General features: G+C 39.0%; 1 protein-coding gene across 4 annotated transcripts in view; it reads right to left on the reverse strand.

Moving 5' to 3' along the window:
• LOC125457121 (amyloid-beta precursor protein-like) overlaps positions 1-18977 on the reverse strand; it is a 163806-nt gene that overhangs the window by 51375 nt on the left and 93454 nt on the right. For all 4 annotated transcript variants that reach the window (XM_048540886.2, XM_048540889.2, XM_048540888.2 and 1 more), the window contains exons 5-6: positions 15558-15751; positions 5397-5557 (exon numbers count right to left, since the gene is read on the reverse strand). In XM_048540886.2, the coding sequence (XP_048396843.1) occupies positions 5397-5557; positions 15558-15751 (355 nt within the window). The remainder of the gene's footprint in view (positions 1-5396; positions 5558-15557; positions 15752-18977) is intronic.

Raw genomic sequence — 18977 nt, forward strand, 5'->3', positions numbered from 1 at the left:
TAAACAGTCCTTGGATAAGCAGATGGGTGATGATGGGATAGTGTAGGGGGATGTGCTTAGATTAGTTCACAGGTCGACGCAACATCGAGGGCCGAAAGGTTGTTCTGCGCTTTATTGTTCTATGTTATTTAAAAGTAACAGTTTGAGGATGTTTCAGAGATAATGGGAACTGCAGATGCTGGAGAATTCCAAGATAATAAAATGTGAGGCTGGATGAACACAGCAGGCCAAGCAGCATCTCAGGAGCACAAAAGCTGACGTTTCAGGCCTAGACCCTTCATCAGAGAGCATGATGTCTGATGAAGAGGTCTGATGAAGGGTCTAGGCCCGAAACGTCAGCTTTTGTGCTCCTGAGATGCTGCTTGGCCTGCTGTGTTCATCCAGCCTCACATTTTATTATATTAGTTTGAGGATGTTTATTTGATTTCACAAAGTCCCTAAAGTCTACTACTATCTACAATCTAGCAGAGCAATGGGAGCTTCTCGTTGGTGCTAGTTTCAGAGCTCAACGCTCTGATTGTCTCAGCCAACAAGCCAATTTGATGAGCTTTGCTGAAATATTACAGCAAGAACACTGTTCCCTTCCAATCAGATAAAGTTTGCCTTTTGTCCAAAGTCACATCAGTGCCACCTGTAACTGAATAGATGGCTTAGGCAGGCATAGGGAAAAGCATGTAGGCAATGTTTTGAAAAAAACTTGTTCAAAAAGGTTCAAGCCTGCCAGCACATCAAGATGATTCTTCCACAATTCCTTCACGAGTCCTTTCAACGCAACAAAAATGAATCAGCTGAACTCACATTAATTTCTAATCATTCATAAAATCACTTTGATGGAGGTTTATGGAAATTGGACATTTTTAATCAATTTAATATTTTTCCCACAATTTTCTGTCACTGAATACTTACACTGGCCCCATACATGGAGGCCATTGAGACAACACTCCAGAATTGTTTCTCAAGTGCTTAGGGATGTACTGAAGTCATCGGTTCTATAGAAAAGCAATCCGCATATTTTTAAAAAAAGCATAAGGGTTTAATTACATAGAATATATAACACTGAAGACACCATTCAGGAAAATTTATGCTCCATTTGAGTCTCCTCCCATTCATCCTCATTTCACTTCATGATAACCTTCCACAGCCTTCTTCCTTAAATGCTCTATTTTTTCCCCTCCATCACTCTCTGCGGCAGTAAACTTTCAGTTTTCACCACACTAAATAAATTTCTTATGAATTTCCATTATAATTCTTGGTGACTATTTTACATTGATGATCTCTACCTTTGAGCTATTGTACAACTGGGACACGCTCTTTGCATGCTATTCAAAACTTCAGTTATTTTGAACATTTCCATCAAGTTGAGTTACGAGGTAATTCAAAAGAAAAAAGACCCAGCTCATCTTTCCAGACAATCTCTCAGTTCTGGCATCATGCTTGAAAATTTTTACCTCCACCTCATCTATATCATTACACTCCAGTCATAATACAGCAACCAGTATTGTATGAAGTACTTCATCCAAATGTGGTATAAACAAGGCTCAAATTCAAGTTTATGATTCATTCTAGACTATTCAATACCACCCTTCTTTAAATAGACCTAGTACTTTGAGTTGTTATGGTCTTATTTCATCAGTATTTTTAGTGGTTTATATCCCAGATCACTTATCCAGGCAGCTGAGGTGTATTCCATCACATTCCTGACTCATGTCTTTGGTGGGCATATTTGGGGAGTCAGGGAATGAGTTATTTGTTTGAGGATGACTAGCCTTTGACGTGTTCTTGTAGCCACAACAGATATATGGCTGATCCATTTCAGTTTCTGGCAGGTGGTAAACACCAGAATGTTGACAGTGGGAGATTCAGTAATAGTATTGCCATTAAATGTCAAATGCCGACAGCTGGGCTATTTCCTGTCAGAGGCTGTCATTCCCTGGCACATGTACGGTGTGAACGATAGTTGCCACTTGTCAATTCAAACACAAATGCTGTCCAAATCTTGCTGCTCTTGGGCATGTATCTGGGGAGTTGCAATCATCAATGGATGGTACAGTGGCTCAGTGGTTAGCACTGTTGCCTCACAGTACCAGGCACTCAGGTTCAACTCCAGCCTCAGGTGATTGATTGTTTGGAGTTTGGGATCGTCCATACCTGTGTAGGTTTCCTCCCATAGACCGAAGATGTGCCGATTAGGTGGATTGACCATGCTCAATTGACCATAGTGTCCAGAGAGGTGTACAAATAACAAAGAAAATTACAGCACAGGAACAGACCCTTAGGCCCTCCAAGCCTGCGCCGATCGAGATCCTCTGTCTAACCTGTCATCTATTTTCCAAGGGTCTGTGTCCATTTGCTTCCCGCCCATCCACGTACCTGTCCAAATATATCTTAAAAGACGCTAACGTGTCTGTGTCTACCATTTCCGCTGGCAACGCGTTCCAGGCACCCACCACCCTCTGCGTAAAGAACTTTCCACGCATATCTCCCTTAAACATTTCTACTCTCACTTTGAACTCATGACCCCTAGTAATTGAGTCCCCCACTCTGGGAAAAAGCTTTTTGCTATCCACCCTGTCTATACCCCTCATGATTTTGTAGACCTCAATCAGGTCCCCCCTCAATCTCCGTCTTTCTAATGAAAATAATCCTAATCTACTCAACTTCTGTTCATAGCTAGCACCCTCCATACCAGGCAACATCCTGGTGAACCTCCTCTGCACCCTCTCCAAAGCGTCCACATCCTTTTTGTAATGTGGCGACCAGAACTGTACACAGTACTCTAAATGTAGCCGAACCAAAGTCTTATACAACTGCAACATGACCTGCCAACTCTTGTACTCAATACCCCGCCCAATGAAGGAAAGCATGCCATATGCCTTCTTGACCACCCTATTGACCTGTGTTGTCACCTTCAGGGAACAATGTACCTGAACATCCAGATCTCTCTGCTCATCAATTTTCCCTAGGACGTTTCCATTTTCTGTACAGTTCGCCCTTGAATTTGATCTTCCAAAATGCATCACCTCGCATTTGCCTGGATTGAACTCCATCTGCCATTTATCTGCCCAACTCTCCAGTCTATCTATATTCTGCTGTAATCTCTGACAGTCCCCTTCACTATCTGCTACTCCACCAATCTTAGTGTCATAGACTAGGTGATTAGCCATGGTAAATGTGGGGTTACGGATAGGGTAGGGAGAGAGATTTGGGTGGAATGCCCTTTGGTGTACTGGTGCAGATTCAATGGGCCGAGAAGCCTCTTTCTGTACTGTAGGGATTTTATGATTCTATTGGTGAACATTTCCACTTTTGCTGGAAGGTCATCGATGAAGCAGCTTGCCTGAAGAATGGCAGGGCTGTAGTCATGCATTAGTACCCCTACATTTGAGCCAGAAGACCTCTGTTCAAGTTGATGTGTGTCATAAGATCTCTAAGCAGGATAATTATAAAACATCTAGCCTGAAGAATGTCTGCAGTGATGCACCATGGCCAAGATTATTGACCACTGGTATCCAAAGCCATCTTTCTTTGTCCTAGATATGACTTTAACCAGCTGTGTGTTTCCCCCTTGAATCTTGGAATATCCATTACAGGTTTAATACACATTAGAAAGAAAAAGGAGACATATTTCCTTATCGGCTTTATGTATCTCTTCTTTCCAATTTGAGATGAAATAACCTGTGTTGGTTACATTTTTCCCAAATTTATTTATATATTTCTTCTGCCCTTTTTTCCCCTTATTCATTATATATAGGTGACCATCATTCATGTGATTGATTCTTGTTTATCGATCACCTTTGTGCACATTAATTTGCTTTCTTTCTCTCTGATGGCTAATAATACTTTTCCCTACAACTATTATCACTAATAAGTTCAACCACTTCATTTCTCCTTTTCTCTGTCTAAACTCTCTATACATGCACACCTAGATAACAGGACTAGAGAATATACTAAAATATGCACTGGACAGAAGTGAATGCTGATCAAACCAGGAGTAGAAGGCTTCATCAGCTTGTCAACCATCCTGGGTGCAGAGGCTGATAACAGCACAACAAATTCAACACCAACCTAAACCCTTTAAATAGGCAGCTGTGCTGGAACTTACGTTGTTCTTACATGGTATGAGCTATTTTTACATTGATCAGTGCACTCGATTTTATAATCAATGGAATTTCCGATCATAAATTAGTAAACGTTGAAGCAGGCATAAGGGGATTTTAAAAATATATAAATCACCTCCTACACGTACATTTTAAAAATCAAATTTTATTTACCACTGTGATCTAACTCAGCTTATACTTCAAAAACAAACTTTGAAGCTAGAATTCCTATTATTGTTGCTTTGGTAAATTCTATCTGATAGAACAAAGGATTAATAATCTGATTTCCAATGTTGTTTTCCTAAATACAACATAACATGAAGCCAGAAGGGACACTCTTAGCCATATTTAAAATTGTGGTCCCCGCTGTGACTACTGTTTACCCTAAATCACCCCCAATATTCTCTGATGGTGAGACGACGTGGGTGATGTTCTAGCCCAATGTTATGAGGCTAGAACCAAAATCATAGGTGGACCCCAGACGTAAACATTCTGCGACAAAACGTGTGGCAAACGTGGGGAACAATTGTGCAGCAGTAGATGGTAGCTGTTAGGATGTTTCGTCGGCCATCCTCTGGGGGAAGGGAGGAGGCGGCGGCGGCGGCGGAGGCAGAGCCAGAGGTGGAAGCGGAGTTCATATATCAGTTATCCTTAAATTCAATCACCAATAAGGTACAAATGGACAATATTTAAATACTGTACTTCACACTTGTGAAGCTGTAGCAAATATGTCACTTTGATTCTTCAACTGAAATTGAAGAATGTATTCTAATAGAGTACTTGTGTAGGCTAATTTTTACTTAAGTACTCATAAGATTAGTGCAAGCATCACATTTATAGATAGCATAGCACCTGGAGAGGAAAAATAGCTAATGTTAACTGGACTTTAAAAATTCACAATCACCTGAAACGGTGTCAAAAAGTCACTTCCAACCCCTTTGTCTTTTCAAACTCTCAAACATCAACTTGGGTGAGAAAATTTTCCCTATTAGTCCATATTGGTATGGTGTGCAGTATAAATTTAAATAAATAGGCCATTTTATTGGAACAAAACATACCCCCCCAACCATTCTGAAGAGCTTCCAGTGCAAACAGACTTGGCAGTTTTAATGAAGTTTCTTTCTCCACAGATGTTCCCAAACCTGTTAAGTATTTCTGGTTTTTATTTTAGTAAGAAAAAAATGCTGTTAAACAACAATTCTGTGCATTTGGAAGGGGAAAAATACAGATACTAACTGATTCACTCCCAGATAAAACTTTGTTATGATAAAGATTTCTATAACTTTTTCTTTATATTACCTCTCACAACTTCTTCAATGGCCTCTGTAGTGGTAGTAGTGCTACTAGTTGTATGTTCAGTGGGATCCTCATACTGGTCATCAGACTCTTCACCATCCAGTTCATCGTCATCATCAATTTCACTTTCATCCTCTATTGGTTGCTCTTCAACAATTTTATCACTGAAATGAATAAAATATAGAATAGTTTTTGAACGTGGAATTCAAGAACACCTCAACAATCTGTAAGAAAGGAAGTTTAAAGAAGCAAACTGCCTTGTAAAAGTGACTGAAAGCCAATGTGTTCTCTCCATAGATACTGCCAGACCTGCTGAGTTTCTCCAACAGTTTATATTTTTGTGGTCAAACAGAATACCACTTTGCACAATAAAAGGTAGACAAAGGTAAAAGTTAGGATGTAAATATGGAGAGTGGTGACTGCTTCATAAAAGCAAGAGAAAGAATGGAAGTAGTAACTTTATGAGAGTTGACCTCCATGAGAAGGGCAGCAGATTTATTAAATAAAAATCGCTGCTCAGAGCCCCTTCAACCTGTTTCTACTAATCAGAGTCAAAAATATGATGTCACAGGAAAATAGGTAGATGATGGGTGGATATTTCTTCCATGTCTTTATTTATTGGCCAAATGTTTGCAATTGGGAGGAGATGTTATTACAGTTGAAGAATTTAATTTTAAAAAATTCACTTTTCAAACATTCAGCAACCAAATTAAGTAGTAGAGATGGCTGGGCAGGCAATGTATGACAGCAGCACAGAGAGAGCTCGTCATCCATACAAAGTCTGCAGAAAGCTTTGTCTGCTTTTAAAAATTCTGCTCAGAATTGATGAGCTGTAATCCAAGCTGCAGACATCAGGAGGGGGAGGCGTGCCTGGACACTGTTTCAAGAGGCAGTCACACCCTCTAGATTAACTACATCAAATGAGCAAGTGGTTAGGGATAGGAAAGTGTGACTGTAAATGAGGCATGGGGATGCAGAATTGAGTTTTGGAGGAGCCCCAGCCAATTCTACAGAAGGGAATTTGAAAAAAATAGAAAAAAAAAGAGAGAACTGAGGGTGCAGATTAATGTAGAGGCAAACATTAATGAAAGTGCAACAGGAAGGGGGAGAAAATACAAGGAGTGCACAGCAGAAATGAGAGAGTAAGTTATTTGCCACAGTAATTAACAATGGCAAAAACTCGAAGCTTAAGGCGCTTTATATGACTGCACACAGCATTTATAACAAGACTGGGAACCTAACATTCAAGGATATTTGATGTTCTGGAGGAACAGGCAAGAAGGAGAAAGAGATGGGGTAGCTTTGATAATAAAAAGTGAGTCATGATATTTGTGTTATAACATGTGGACTCAGTTTGGGTACAAATAAAGAACAAAGGAGGGATTTAATCTGCAGACCCCAAAAAATTCTCAGCACAGGACAAAGTACGAACTGGCAAATAATGCAGGCATGTAACAAAAGCACTACTATTGTCATGGTCGATTTTAATATACACATTTACTGGACAAACCAGATGGACAATGGTGACATGGAAAACTAATTTAGAGAATGCATCAGAGATTATTTCTTGAACCAGCACATTGTGGATTCTACCCTAGAATAGGCTATTTTAGGTGTAGTCAGTTGTAATGAATCAGAATGGTTAAGAAATTGTGTAGTTAACCATCACAACATAGTAGAATTTCAAATTTAAATTCAATTTGAAAGAGAGCAAATCAGGTCTCAAACTAGAGTCCTCAACTTTAAATAAAAAGGGAAATTACAGAGGTTATGAAGAAAGACTTGCCTAAAGCAAGTTGTGAAAATAGACAAATTGACAATGACAGACATTTAATCATTTCATTTACGCTCAGCAAAAATTTAAGATAACAAAGTGTAGAGCTGGATGAACACCGCAGGCCAAGCAGCATCAGAGGAGCAGGAAAGCTGACATTTCGGGCTAGACCCTTCTTCAGAAAATTTATTCAGGTCAAAAAGGACTCAATGTGAAGGATGAACAATAAATAGTTAAGAAAGCCCTTCAAAAAGAGTATCCAATCAAAAGCTAAGGCACACAAAGTAGCAGCAAAAACTAGTGGCCAACCAGAGAAATGGAATTTTCTTTTTTAGGAAGCAGATGATGAGAAAGCTAATACTGAGGGGTAGGCTAATTACAAAAGCAAACTGGCAAGAAATATTAACAGATGCTTTTGTGAGTCTATGAAAGACTAGTCAAAATAACAGTGGGACCCTTGGAGGATACAAATGTGGAATTAACGACAGAAAACAGGGAATGGCAGATAATCCAAACTAAAATTTGGTATCATCTCAACATTGGAAGGCACTGCAAAAATCCAAAAAACAACAAATAAGGAAGTTGCTAATAGGAGGAAAGATCTTGTAATAGTCGCTATCACAAGGGACAAGGTATTTTACAAGGTAATGGAACTGAAGGCAGACATGCCACCAGGACCAGATGGCAAGCACTCAAGGTAGTGGCTGCAGACATTGTGGAGGCATTGGCTAAAATATTTTGTAACTCACTGGATTCTGGGACGGATCTTCTTTAGAAAACTCCAAATGGGACACTTGTTCAGAAAGGGATGGAGACAAAGTAGAAAACTGTTGGCCAGTCAGCCTCACATCTGCCATTGCGAAAATGCTGGATTCCATTACCATGAAAGAAACTATAGAATATTAGAAAAACTTAATACTATTAAACAGAATCAACATGGTTTTATGGAAGAGAAATGAGGTTTGATGAATCACAGAAGAGTTCTTTTGCAGAGTTGACAAAGGGGAACTGGCAGATGTGAATATTTCACATTCCAGAAGGCACTTGACAAGATGCCACTTACACAAGATGGTATTGAGGATTATGCATTAACTAGGGTTCAGCAATACACAGGTGACAGAGTCATGGTCAATGGCTCTTTCTCAGGTTGGAAAATAACTAGGAGAGTAGCACCAGGATTTCAATTGTTGCCTCAATTGTACGCTATCTATGTTTATGATTTAGAGGAGAGGTTAGAGTGTAATGCATTAAAACTTGGCAGATGGAGTTTAATCTAAGAAAATATGAGGATATGCTCTGGTAGAAAGAATCAAAAGACAGACTATCGTTGAAATAAAAGGAGACTCCAAGAACAGGTAGTGCAGAGGGATTTGGGTGTTCCTGCACGTGGAACACTTTGAAAATGAAATTTGTCATGCTGGACCAGCGAGTAAATAAGGCAGTAAATGGAATTTTGATTTTTATTGCTCAGGGATGGAGTTTAAAAATATGGGAGTCTTGTTACAACCATGCATGGTTGATGAGTTACACCTGGAACATGATATACAGTTTTGATCACTGTACTTAAAGTCATACTGGAATTGCAAGCAACTGTAAAGAGATTTATAAGGCTGATTCCTGGGATGAAGGGGTTGACTTCTCAAGAATGGTTAAACAAATTAGGCCTTTATTCATTAGAGTTCAGAATAATGAGGGATTATCTTGTTGAAACATACGAGATTCAGAGTGGGTGACTAGTTAGATGTTGAAAATATGCGCTTCCACTAGTGGGGGAGTTTTAAACGAAAAAACTGTGATACAAAGTATTACCAAAAGGGTAGTCAATATCTGGAATTTTCCATCCCAAAATTCTGTGGAGACTAGATAACTAAGTATTTAAAGAGGGGGTAGCTAGAATTTTGAAACTGAGGATTTGATAGCTTTGAGGAGCTGGCACAAAAGGAGGAGGAGGAGGCATGGCATCAGGGGCAGATCAGATATGATATTGCTGAATGGTGATGCAGGCTTGAGTGACTAACCGCTGCTGCTCTATTTCTCATGTTCTTACTTGTCACTTCAGAAAAGTATTACAAAAGTCAAAAGGAAAATTTTGTTAATATCTTTAACACAGACTTAAATTAGGTGATCGATATGGATTGCAGTTCCTTTACTCATTCCTCTCCTGTGATTAAGTCTCAAGTCAAACGGTGAAGTTCTGACTTATCTCAGTTTTAAAATATCCAATCATGTCAAGATATGAAGAAGACATAACATGCTCAACTTCAATGACATTCCTCTGTTCTTCCCCTCTATAAAGTTCAAATGTTCATCCCTAGGTGCACTGAGTAGGAAGTAGAGTTCTGTAATTTGTTTACATGATAAATCATTAATTAAACATGAGATTGAGCTGCCTTGATCTCACTCAAAATACAGAATTACCTTACAGACTTAATGTAGTTTAATGAATTTTAAAAATCTTCTATACAATAAAAAGGCATTTTTATAGTTATATAAAGGGAAAGCAATTAGTTAAGATGCTGCTGGCCCACTGAAGGCTGAAATCAGGGATACAGTCCATGAGTATGGGGAAATGACAAATATGTTGAATGATTATCTTGCTTCAGTATTCACAGGAAAAAAGAATAGCTTGCCAGAAGTCCCAAAGAAATGATCAAAGGATCAAGAACAAGGTCTAAATAAAATTAGCTTAAGTAAGTCAGCAATAATAGGTATCTGAAGAGTGATAAACCCCCAGGATGTAACGGTTTCCATTCACAGATTCTAAAGGAGGTAGGAGAGCACATTTGCTGATACACCAAACGTAATCTTTCAGAATTCCTTGGATTCAGGAGTTGTACCTTAGAATTGGAAATTTGCTTATATTACTCCACTCTTTAAGAGTGAGAACGGATACAGGGAGTTACAGAGCACTTTGCATAACAACTATGGTGGGGACATTATCGGAGTCTATCATTGATGATCAGGTAACTGATCACCTTGAAAAATTTCATGCCAACTCTCGCTGATTAACTGGATACACAGTTGGGGACGGCAGGGGGTGGGGGTGAGTTGGTGGTGGTAGTTGAGACTGGGAAACCACTTTGGAGAACATGTATTCTCGGACTATTAAAATGATGTTAAGCTTCCAGCTACCTGCCACTTCAATACACCAAAATTTCGGTCTCTTACTGCAGTGCTCCAGCGAGGCTAAATGCGAGCTGGATGAACGACATCTTATTTTCCACTAAGGTACCTTACAGCCTTCAGGACTACAACATTGAGTTCAACTATTTCAAATCATGAATATCCTCATCGTCATTTGTTATCTTCTCCCAAACCACTAGGTCCTGAAGTACTGAGCACAGCCAAGCCATGTTCAACAATTTAGACTTGGCGTTAGCATCCTTCTAGCAATTTTCTCTCAGCTTATCATCAGACATCTTTGTCTGCTTGTTCCTTTTCTCTCAGCATTATCTCCATGCACTCCACCACACCGTGGCACCTCCCCACCCCCAACTTGATGAACATAGTAGGCACCATCAGAATATTAACCTGGGGCTCTCGATTTCGAGCTCAGTCATGCCACCACTATGGTGCTGCCTTCTGGTGTCTTGAATTAGCACATAAGTATGTTAGAAAAAAATGTTATAAATTGCAGTACTTTGATAAAAAGCCTTTGAGTTTAAGGAAATCGCGAATCTTAGATAATTGCAAATATTAACTTGTTTTTTTCTGGGTATAAGTTATGAAGGACAAATAGTACGCATTATCCTCTATGTATGAATTTTTTTTGTGTACTTAAGTGCTCACAGCAAACTTACTTTGGAACATAATGCTATACAAGAGCAATCTTTTACAAGGTCAGTTTCCAGGTGCCTGGGCTGTACACATTACCATCCTATTATTTGTCACAAGCTTGCTATTTACTCTGCTGCAGCACTAATTAACATTTTTATACACATTGAGGGACAATGTTGAAATGATTAAACTCCAAATACGAAAGAACAATGGCAAGCTCTTAATTAGGAAGTTTTACCTAATATGGTCGAACTGGTCTAACTTCTTGACCTCCACCACTCAAAGACAAGGGCAGCAAGAGCATGGGAGCAGCAATGTAGGATTCTCTCCGAATCATATACAACTTCATTTGGAAATATATGGCTATATCTTCTGTATTATAATTTCAAAATGCTGACATTCCTTCCCTGACAGCATGGTATGTATACTTGCACCACGGAGTGCAGTGGCTCAAAGCAGAAGCTCACCACCAATATCTGAAGATAATTAGTAATTAGAAGTGGGCATTAAATAAACGTTTTGTCAGTAATGGCCACAACCTATGAGTAACTGAAAAAAATCTCAATGTACTGTTTTGAGGATCAGCAGGGCAGTTCACTTCAGTCATCAGGACAATATTTATCCTTCAGTATATTTTACTCAAATATATAATTTGGTCATTAGCTCAAAGGGGAGATGATGGCCTAGTGGTATGATTGCTGGACTGTTAATCCTAAAACTCAGATAATATTCTAGGGACTCAGGTTCAAATCCACCCATGGCAGATGGTGGAATCTGAATTCAAAATATGTGGAAATAAGAATCTAATGTTGGAAAAACCCATCTGGTTCACTGATAAACTTTAGGGGCACAAACTACCATCCTTTCCTGGGCTGGCCTAAATGTAACTCCAGACCCATAGCAATGTGGCTGACTCTGAACTGCCCTCTGGGCAATTAGGGATGGGCAATAAATGCTGCCTAGCCAGTGACCCCCTCATCCCATTAATGAATTTTAAAAAAGGGTTAGCAATCACAGTGTTCAGACTTTGAGACTAAGAGAGTTTGAGTCATGAAGAAAAAATGTTTAGTGAGAGAGTTCATATGATCTGGAATGCTTTTCTACATTGTAATAAGAACCACAAATCCAAAGAAGTACTGTTGAAGTGATGGGCTTTGGAACATTCCGAGATCATAAATGGTTCTTCCTACGTGCAACTTTACCCATCATAATTAGTACTACACTCAGGCAAGATGTAAACGTAAGATGTAGGAATAGAAATAGGGCATTTGATCCTTCAAGTCTGCTCAGCATTTCAATGAGATTACAGCTGATATGATAATCCTCAAGTCCACTTTCCTGCTTTTGATTCATTTATTGATTAGAAATTAATTCCAGTTTTTATAAATCTAAGATGTAGGCTTAGACATTCTAAACACTGTGCCTTTTCAGAAAGAGAAACCCTAAAAGACAAAATATTTTGCCGCCTCCCCCCACAATCCTAACTTTTTTATTATTCCTAGTTTAACCTAATGGTGCAATTCCAATGGGTGCGATCATTTTCCAGTATTTCATGCAAAATCTTTCATTTATTGGAAGCTTGTGTGCTTCTACATTGACAAAAATATGCAGGTTTACTGTAAGAATCAACACTCAGAACTGCAATCGTTCAAGATGCCAGTGATTTGATGCAAACTCATCCTATTTGCTTATTAATATATTAGTGCAAAATCTATTAATGTACCTATTCACAAGTGATGAAAATGGTTTAAAACTCAGCATCCCAAGCAATTCAGAATTTTTTGAAATCAAGTTGAATCACAGAGTTGAATATGATTCTTCTTCTGAAGTATCAACTATTTGACTCTTCTCAGATGTTCCTAGAGTTCTAAGTTTATCCAGCATTTTCTACTTCTAATTTAAAATTTCACCATCTGCAGTATTTTGCTTTTGCTGAATGTTTACTGAGGAATGTAATTTACTTCAGAAACAAGCATATGTAAAACTACAAGGAGGAAGGACTTGTATTCATATAGCATTTTACAGCTAACGAGGTATGTTTGAAGTTCAGCCATTGTTACAATGTAGGAAAGAGAACACTAGGTTCCACATGAGAACCTCCAATTGATCATGATCCTGTGATCAGTTTCAGGTGACGGTTAAGGGATAAGTATTTACTCAAACACAAGTTACCTCCTGCTTTTCTCCAAAACAGCACCACAGGTTCTTTTATTTCTATCTGAGGGGGCATATAGGGCCTAAAATTCAATGTTCCATTTGAAGACGGCACTTCCAAAAGTGCAGCACCAGACCAGAGGCTGAGATTGTGTGTTCAATCCTCTGGAGGTAAACTTGAGCAGACACCATCTCACTGTGAAGTGCGAAAATTGAGCCAGAACTAAATGAACTAAACTCTCAAATTCTTTCAAAACTAATGCCTAAATACAAAAGGACTGACTAGATGAAACGCAAGGTCGAAAGGGACATTAAATCAATGACAAATTGCACAATGAAAATTCAATTAGCCTCACATATAATTACATTGCAATGATCTTACAATGGCTCATTATTTCATAACTTCTTGCCAAGAACAGCATGCTCACACTAATGTAAAAATTAAAGTTATGTTTTATTTATTTCAAAAGGAGTTTGATTTTTAATGCTAATAGTATTCAGTGGCAATTTTAAATCTTTTCTGGCCACCACCACCACCACCTGGTTAAGACAAAAACAGGTTGCATCCAATTAAAGCAGAACTCAAAGCAGTTTACGTACAGTAGTAATTTTATTTTTAATTTGACAAATAATAAAGAATCAGGAAGCCTTCAGAACATTTTGCTTTTTGTTTGCCTTTTGGCCAACTCACATCCCTTCTTGATGGGTTAGATAACTCACACAAGTAACCATTTACATGTAAAATCTGACATGGTGAGTTAGGATGTTTAAGCGGAAGGGGAAATCACCACAACTTACTCACCACCTACTTAGCCCAGGCGTGTACAATGAGCTAATGTCAATGGATTGAAAGCTTGAGCAATATGATCTAAGGAGTGGTAACCAATATCAGATTGCCACTCCGCTCCTTTTCTGAAGCGTTCTGAATTTCTCACCTGGACCTCTGAATCAGGCTGTTTGAGAAACACGCAGCTTACTTTACTAGAGTGTCTTCCACAAAGTCAAAGACCTCAGTTGGAGGCCAGTCACACTTTCCTTGTACAGCAATAACCATGTTAAAATGGAGTTTAAAGGTGGTAAAGATATTTTCACAAACTATACAAGACAGTTTAAGTACTTAAGGTAACTGTGGAATAAGAGGGCAAGGCGGCAGCGGAGAGGGCAACAGACAGCAGAGAGGTGAGGGGAACAGGCAGGGAAGTGAAGGGTAGGGGGGCAGGTAGGCAAGTCAGGTGTAGAGTGGTACATGGCTGGGTAATGGTCAGTGGGAGGTCAGTAGTATACTAGACTGCTTAATTTTATAGTTACACAAGTGTCAGAGCAGGTTTTAATCTCTCTAGTCTTGCCTGGATAGCGACTCAATTAAGTGAGCTGTAACACTTTGATGCCTGAGTCTCTTACATGGTGTAATATATTCTTTCAAGGTACTCCAGCCGAGAATGCCTCTGGATTGAACAGAGGCAAAACTGTGAAATCCAGTTAAATTTGTAAGTGCTACGGAACAAAGTTTCAGCACTTTGTTCATCATAGCACAGTCAATTTCCAATGATTTTGTTCACAGATGTTTGGTTCTAACACACTTGAATTTCAGAAAGAAATATTAGATTTAAAAACAATTGAATCCCTGCTGAGCATTTGGACCTTAGAAATCAGCAACAGTTTACAGATAAAAATATCACCCAAATGGATCAGATGCCATAAATTATAACTATATTGAGGTCTGAAGAATATTCACGGAGGTCATGATAGTCATTAACAGCAATTATGTCTATTTAAGAAAATCTTAGGTTGTCTTATTACTTGTTCAGACGTGGGCATTGCTGGCTAGGCCAGCATTTATTGCTATCCCCAAAGCCCAGAAAGTAGTTAAGAGTCAATCACATTGCTGTGGATCCGGAATCAAAGGTAGGCCAGATCAGGTAAGGATGGCAGATTTTCTTCTCTGAAGGATATCAGTGTACCAGATAGGTTTTATCAACAATCAACACCAGTTTCATGGTCATCACTAGATTAATTCCAGAAGTTTAAAAAAACTGAATCCAAATTCCAACATCTGCCATGACATGATTTGAATTTAGGTCCCCAAATCACTACCAGGGTCTCTGGATTAAGAATCTAGCACTAATACCACTAGGTCATTGCCTCCTTGGAAATGGATAGACTAATACTTGAATAGATAGAAGTGTCTTTTGACATTAACATAGTATTGCCAAATGATCCTAGACATCTGGATCTTCCAAAATATAAACTAAAATCATTTATATTGTATATATTTTCACAAAAAGATCAAACATTTTCCTATTCTCAATGCACACTGGTAAAATGTTGTTCTATGATTGAAATGTAATTTAAAGTGTATCAACTACATTTGTTATTTGATGTCCTTAATACTTGTCTCATATAAGCTGTCCATGAACAAGGGTTGTTAGGAAATTAAAATACAATAAAATAATCCTCACCTGCCATCTGCATAGTCATCATCATCGCCTCCCCACCACACATCTGAGTCCTCGTCATCCATGTCAGAGTCATCAATCTTATCGTTTTCTTCTGGAATGGGGCAGCAAACAAATTCCACTCCACGAAACTCATCAATACCGCAAGGCAGCAACATCCCAAAGTCATGCAGGTTCATTATCTTATCACCACAGGTCTGAAGAAGTGTATTAAAAAAAAAGTGTCTCAGTTCTTATTTCAATTAAGATTTCTTTTCCTTACATTCGACATTTTCTCTGGTTAAGCTTTGAATGACTTTAATTGATGTCTCTAGAGAAAGTATCAGATTTTCATTTCCTTTTCCTGAACGCATGCATGTTTTATGAATGGACCTTGGTAGAAAGCCTTTGCTAGATGTTCCCAAAAATGAGCAAGTAAAGAATGTTTGCATACACACACACACACACACACACACCATGAAAAGAAATTTTTAAATGCATATGAGTTTAAGTGAATCACTTGAAAATAGAGAGACATGTTTGTGGGACAGAGAGTGAGGTTTGAAAAGATTAATAAGGTGGGTGGAGAGTGGAATAAGGAAAATTTAATCCGCAAAGATTACCAGAGCTCACAATGAAGCGGACTGACTACCAAAATCAGTCAAAATGTTGGAGATGGCAGAGTGAAAGAAACATTATGCTCCAATCACTTGCACTGATAAAATATTAAGGGGAATTATTCCAGCAACTGAAAACTCTAAGTGACAAGCCAGACTACTGAACAACCACATGAGATAACAGTTCAACTTAAAATTTGCTTTACTTTAATCCCAATTTCTCTTCATTATCTTGTTTCCATTTAGCTTTCCCTCCCGCCAGGAAATGTTATAAATAAATTCAAATTACAGTGAGTGCTTGAAATCTGAAACAAAAATAGAAAACGCTAGAAATACTCAGCACTTTCTATTTTTATTGTACGTAACTAAACTTGATGTTTTGGTGGAACCTTTGAGAGACTGGTGAAGTGACTAGGTGAACTGAAAAACTTAGTAAGGTCCATTTGTTCTGTCTTAACTTGTATTAAAACAAAATACAAAAGTTAATCAAGATATACTTTCGAAATATTAACATAGTTTACTCAAATATTTTTGTATTTGGCCTGAATGTGCTCTACTGATCAAACAGAAAATAAAGCCCTAAGTGCTTGGTCACATATTAATAGTTGCAGGCAGCTTTTATGGGGAGGGATGTGGAGAAGAGAGGAGAACATAACTATCAATCTTGTTCATACACAGCAGTTATGTATTACATAACAAAAGCAAAATACTTTGGATGTGGAGATGTGAGATAACTATGAAATCTTAGAGAAACTCGGGTCTGGCAGCTGGTCTCTTTTCAATGGCTGATGCCAGACATGCTAAATTCCACTAACACTGTTTTTATTCTATACCACCAAAGCAGAAGCTGGGTCTATCAGAAGTCAACATTGTGCGTCCAAAGCTAAATTCTGATAGATGCCATTCAAGCGCTCGAAGGACTGACGTTAAAGTGCAAAGAACAAGAGAACTTGGTGCCTGTTACTCTTACTTCCTCTGACCTCATCCAGTTCTACAGACTGGTGAGGGGGAAGATAAGGTCATCTGTATCAAGTAATCAGTTGGCAGAATTCTTGTCGCATCTACTTTATTTGGGCGAGTCAGGTAAAAACCGTGAAGAGTAACATCTACATCCAGTCTACATTCTTGGGTCATAAGTTTAAACCCCATCATGGCAGGTGAGGAAATCTGAATTCAGTAACTTCTGGATTAAATGTCAACCATTGGAATTTCCCTGCTTTGTGGATAAATAAGACATAGTTGGGTAAATGTACTGGAACAGTGTGCCTGATGCAGAAGTCTTTTATACTCCTGCTGGAATGCCATCAGGCCTCAACACACCTTTGCTGTATCATTGCCTCCATCGGTTTTAAACTATTACATAAATTGAATCAAATCAGTTGAAGTCTGACATGAGAGATCTTGGAGACTTCCTTGGCAGTCCTGGATGGATCATCCAAACTAATTCTAGTGAAATACATTTCTTTGAAAATTTATTCCTGGGATGTGGACATTGCTGGCTGGGTCAGTATATATTGCCCATCCCTAGCTGTTCTTAAGAATGATGTGGAGGTGCTAGTGTTGGACTGGGGTGGACAAAGTCAGAAGTCACACTGCAGCAGGTTACAGTCCAACAGGATTTTTTCTGAAATCACACAATCTTTCAGTGTGCAGCTCTTTCGTCAGGTGGGAGAGAGGGAGCAGAGCACACTGATCCAGAATTTATAGGTAGAGAGATCAAAAGATCATACAACTGGCGTGAGTGGAGTGTCAAATGGTAAATCTCTGCAGGTGAGAAAGAGATTGTTAGATGGTGCTTCCTGTGTTAACAGCTGAATAATCAGTGAAGGGATGGCCTATAATCTGATTAAGTGAGGCAGATAGAGAATTACGAAAGAATTAAAAAGAAGGTGGATCTGGAGGCAAACTAAATGACGGAATCACCCGCCAAATTCAAAACTAATTAAGGTCATAACAATTTATCAAAAAAAGGTGAGACTGATAGCCACATTCCATACCCATGAAGATGGCCTCATCTGTAATCATGGGATCCCCACAGTGTGGAAAAACAGTCCATACTGACCCTCAGAGCATCCCACACTGACCCATTCCCCCATAACCTAATTGACACATCCCTGAACCCTACGGGCAATTTAGCATGGCCAATCCACCTAGTCTGCACATCCTTGGATTGTGGGAGGAAACTGAGCACCCAGAGGCCATGCAGACACGGGAAAAACGTGCAAACTCTAAACAGACAGTCGCCCAATGGTGGAATCGCACCTAGGTCCCTGGCGCTGGGAGACAGCAGTGCTAACCACTGAGCCACCTTGGGTTCATGTCATGCTACAGGTGACCTCACCATGCTGTTCTGTATCTGTAAAATCTTCTTTACTGTCCTGTTTTGAGAGGATAATTGCCTATCTTCTGAAGGGGGGTGGGGGGGGGGGGTCACTGGAACCGAAACATTAACTCGGCTTTCTCTCCACAGATGCTACCAGACCTGACATTTTCTTTGTGATTTCCAGCATCTATAGATCTCTCTACCTATAAATTCTGGATCAGTGTGCTCTGCTCCCTCTCTCCCACCTGACGAAAGAGCTGCACACTGAAAGATTGTGAGATTTCAGAATAAATCCTGTTGGACTGTAACCTCAAAAAAAATGCTTGTGAAGCTGATGGTGCAGGAAATAAATTTCCAGGAGGCCAGAATTAGATCAGATAGCTCTGAAAGTTGTAGAACTGGAGAAGATTATAGGGACAAAGAAGAATTAGGTCAAAGCAATGATGATACCCTAATTTTAAAGTTATCATCAAGAAATACAAGAGTTCTTTTTCCTTACCTTTG

The sequence above is a fragment of the Stegostoma tigrinum genome, chromosome 12 (assembly GCF_030684315.1).
Source record: "Stegostoma tigrinum isolate sSteTig4 chromosome 12, sSteTig4.hap1, whole genome shotgun sequence".
In the NCBI taxonomy this organism is placed as follows: domain Eukaryota; kingdom Metazoa; phylum Chordata; class Chondrichthyes; order Orectolobiformes; family Stegostomatidae; genus Stegostoma; species Stegostoma tigrinum.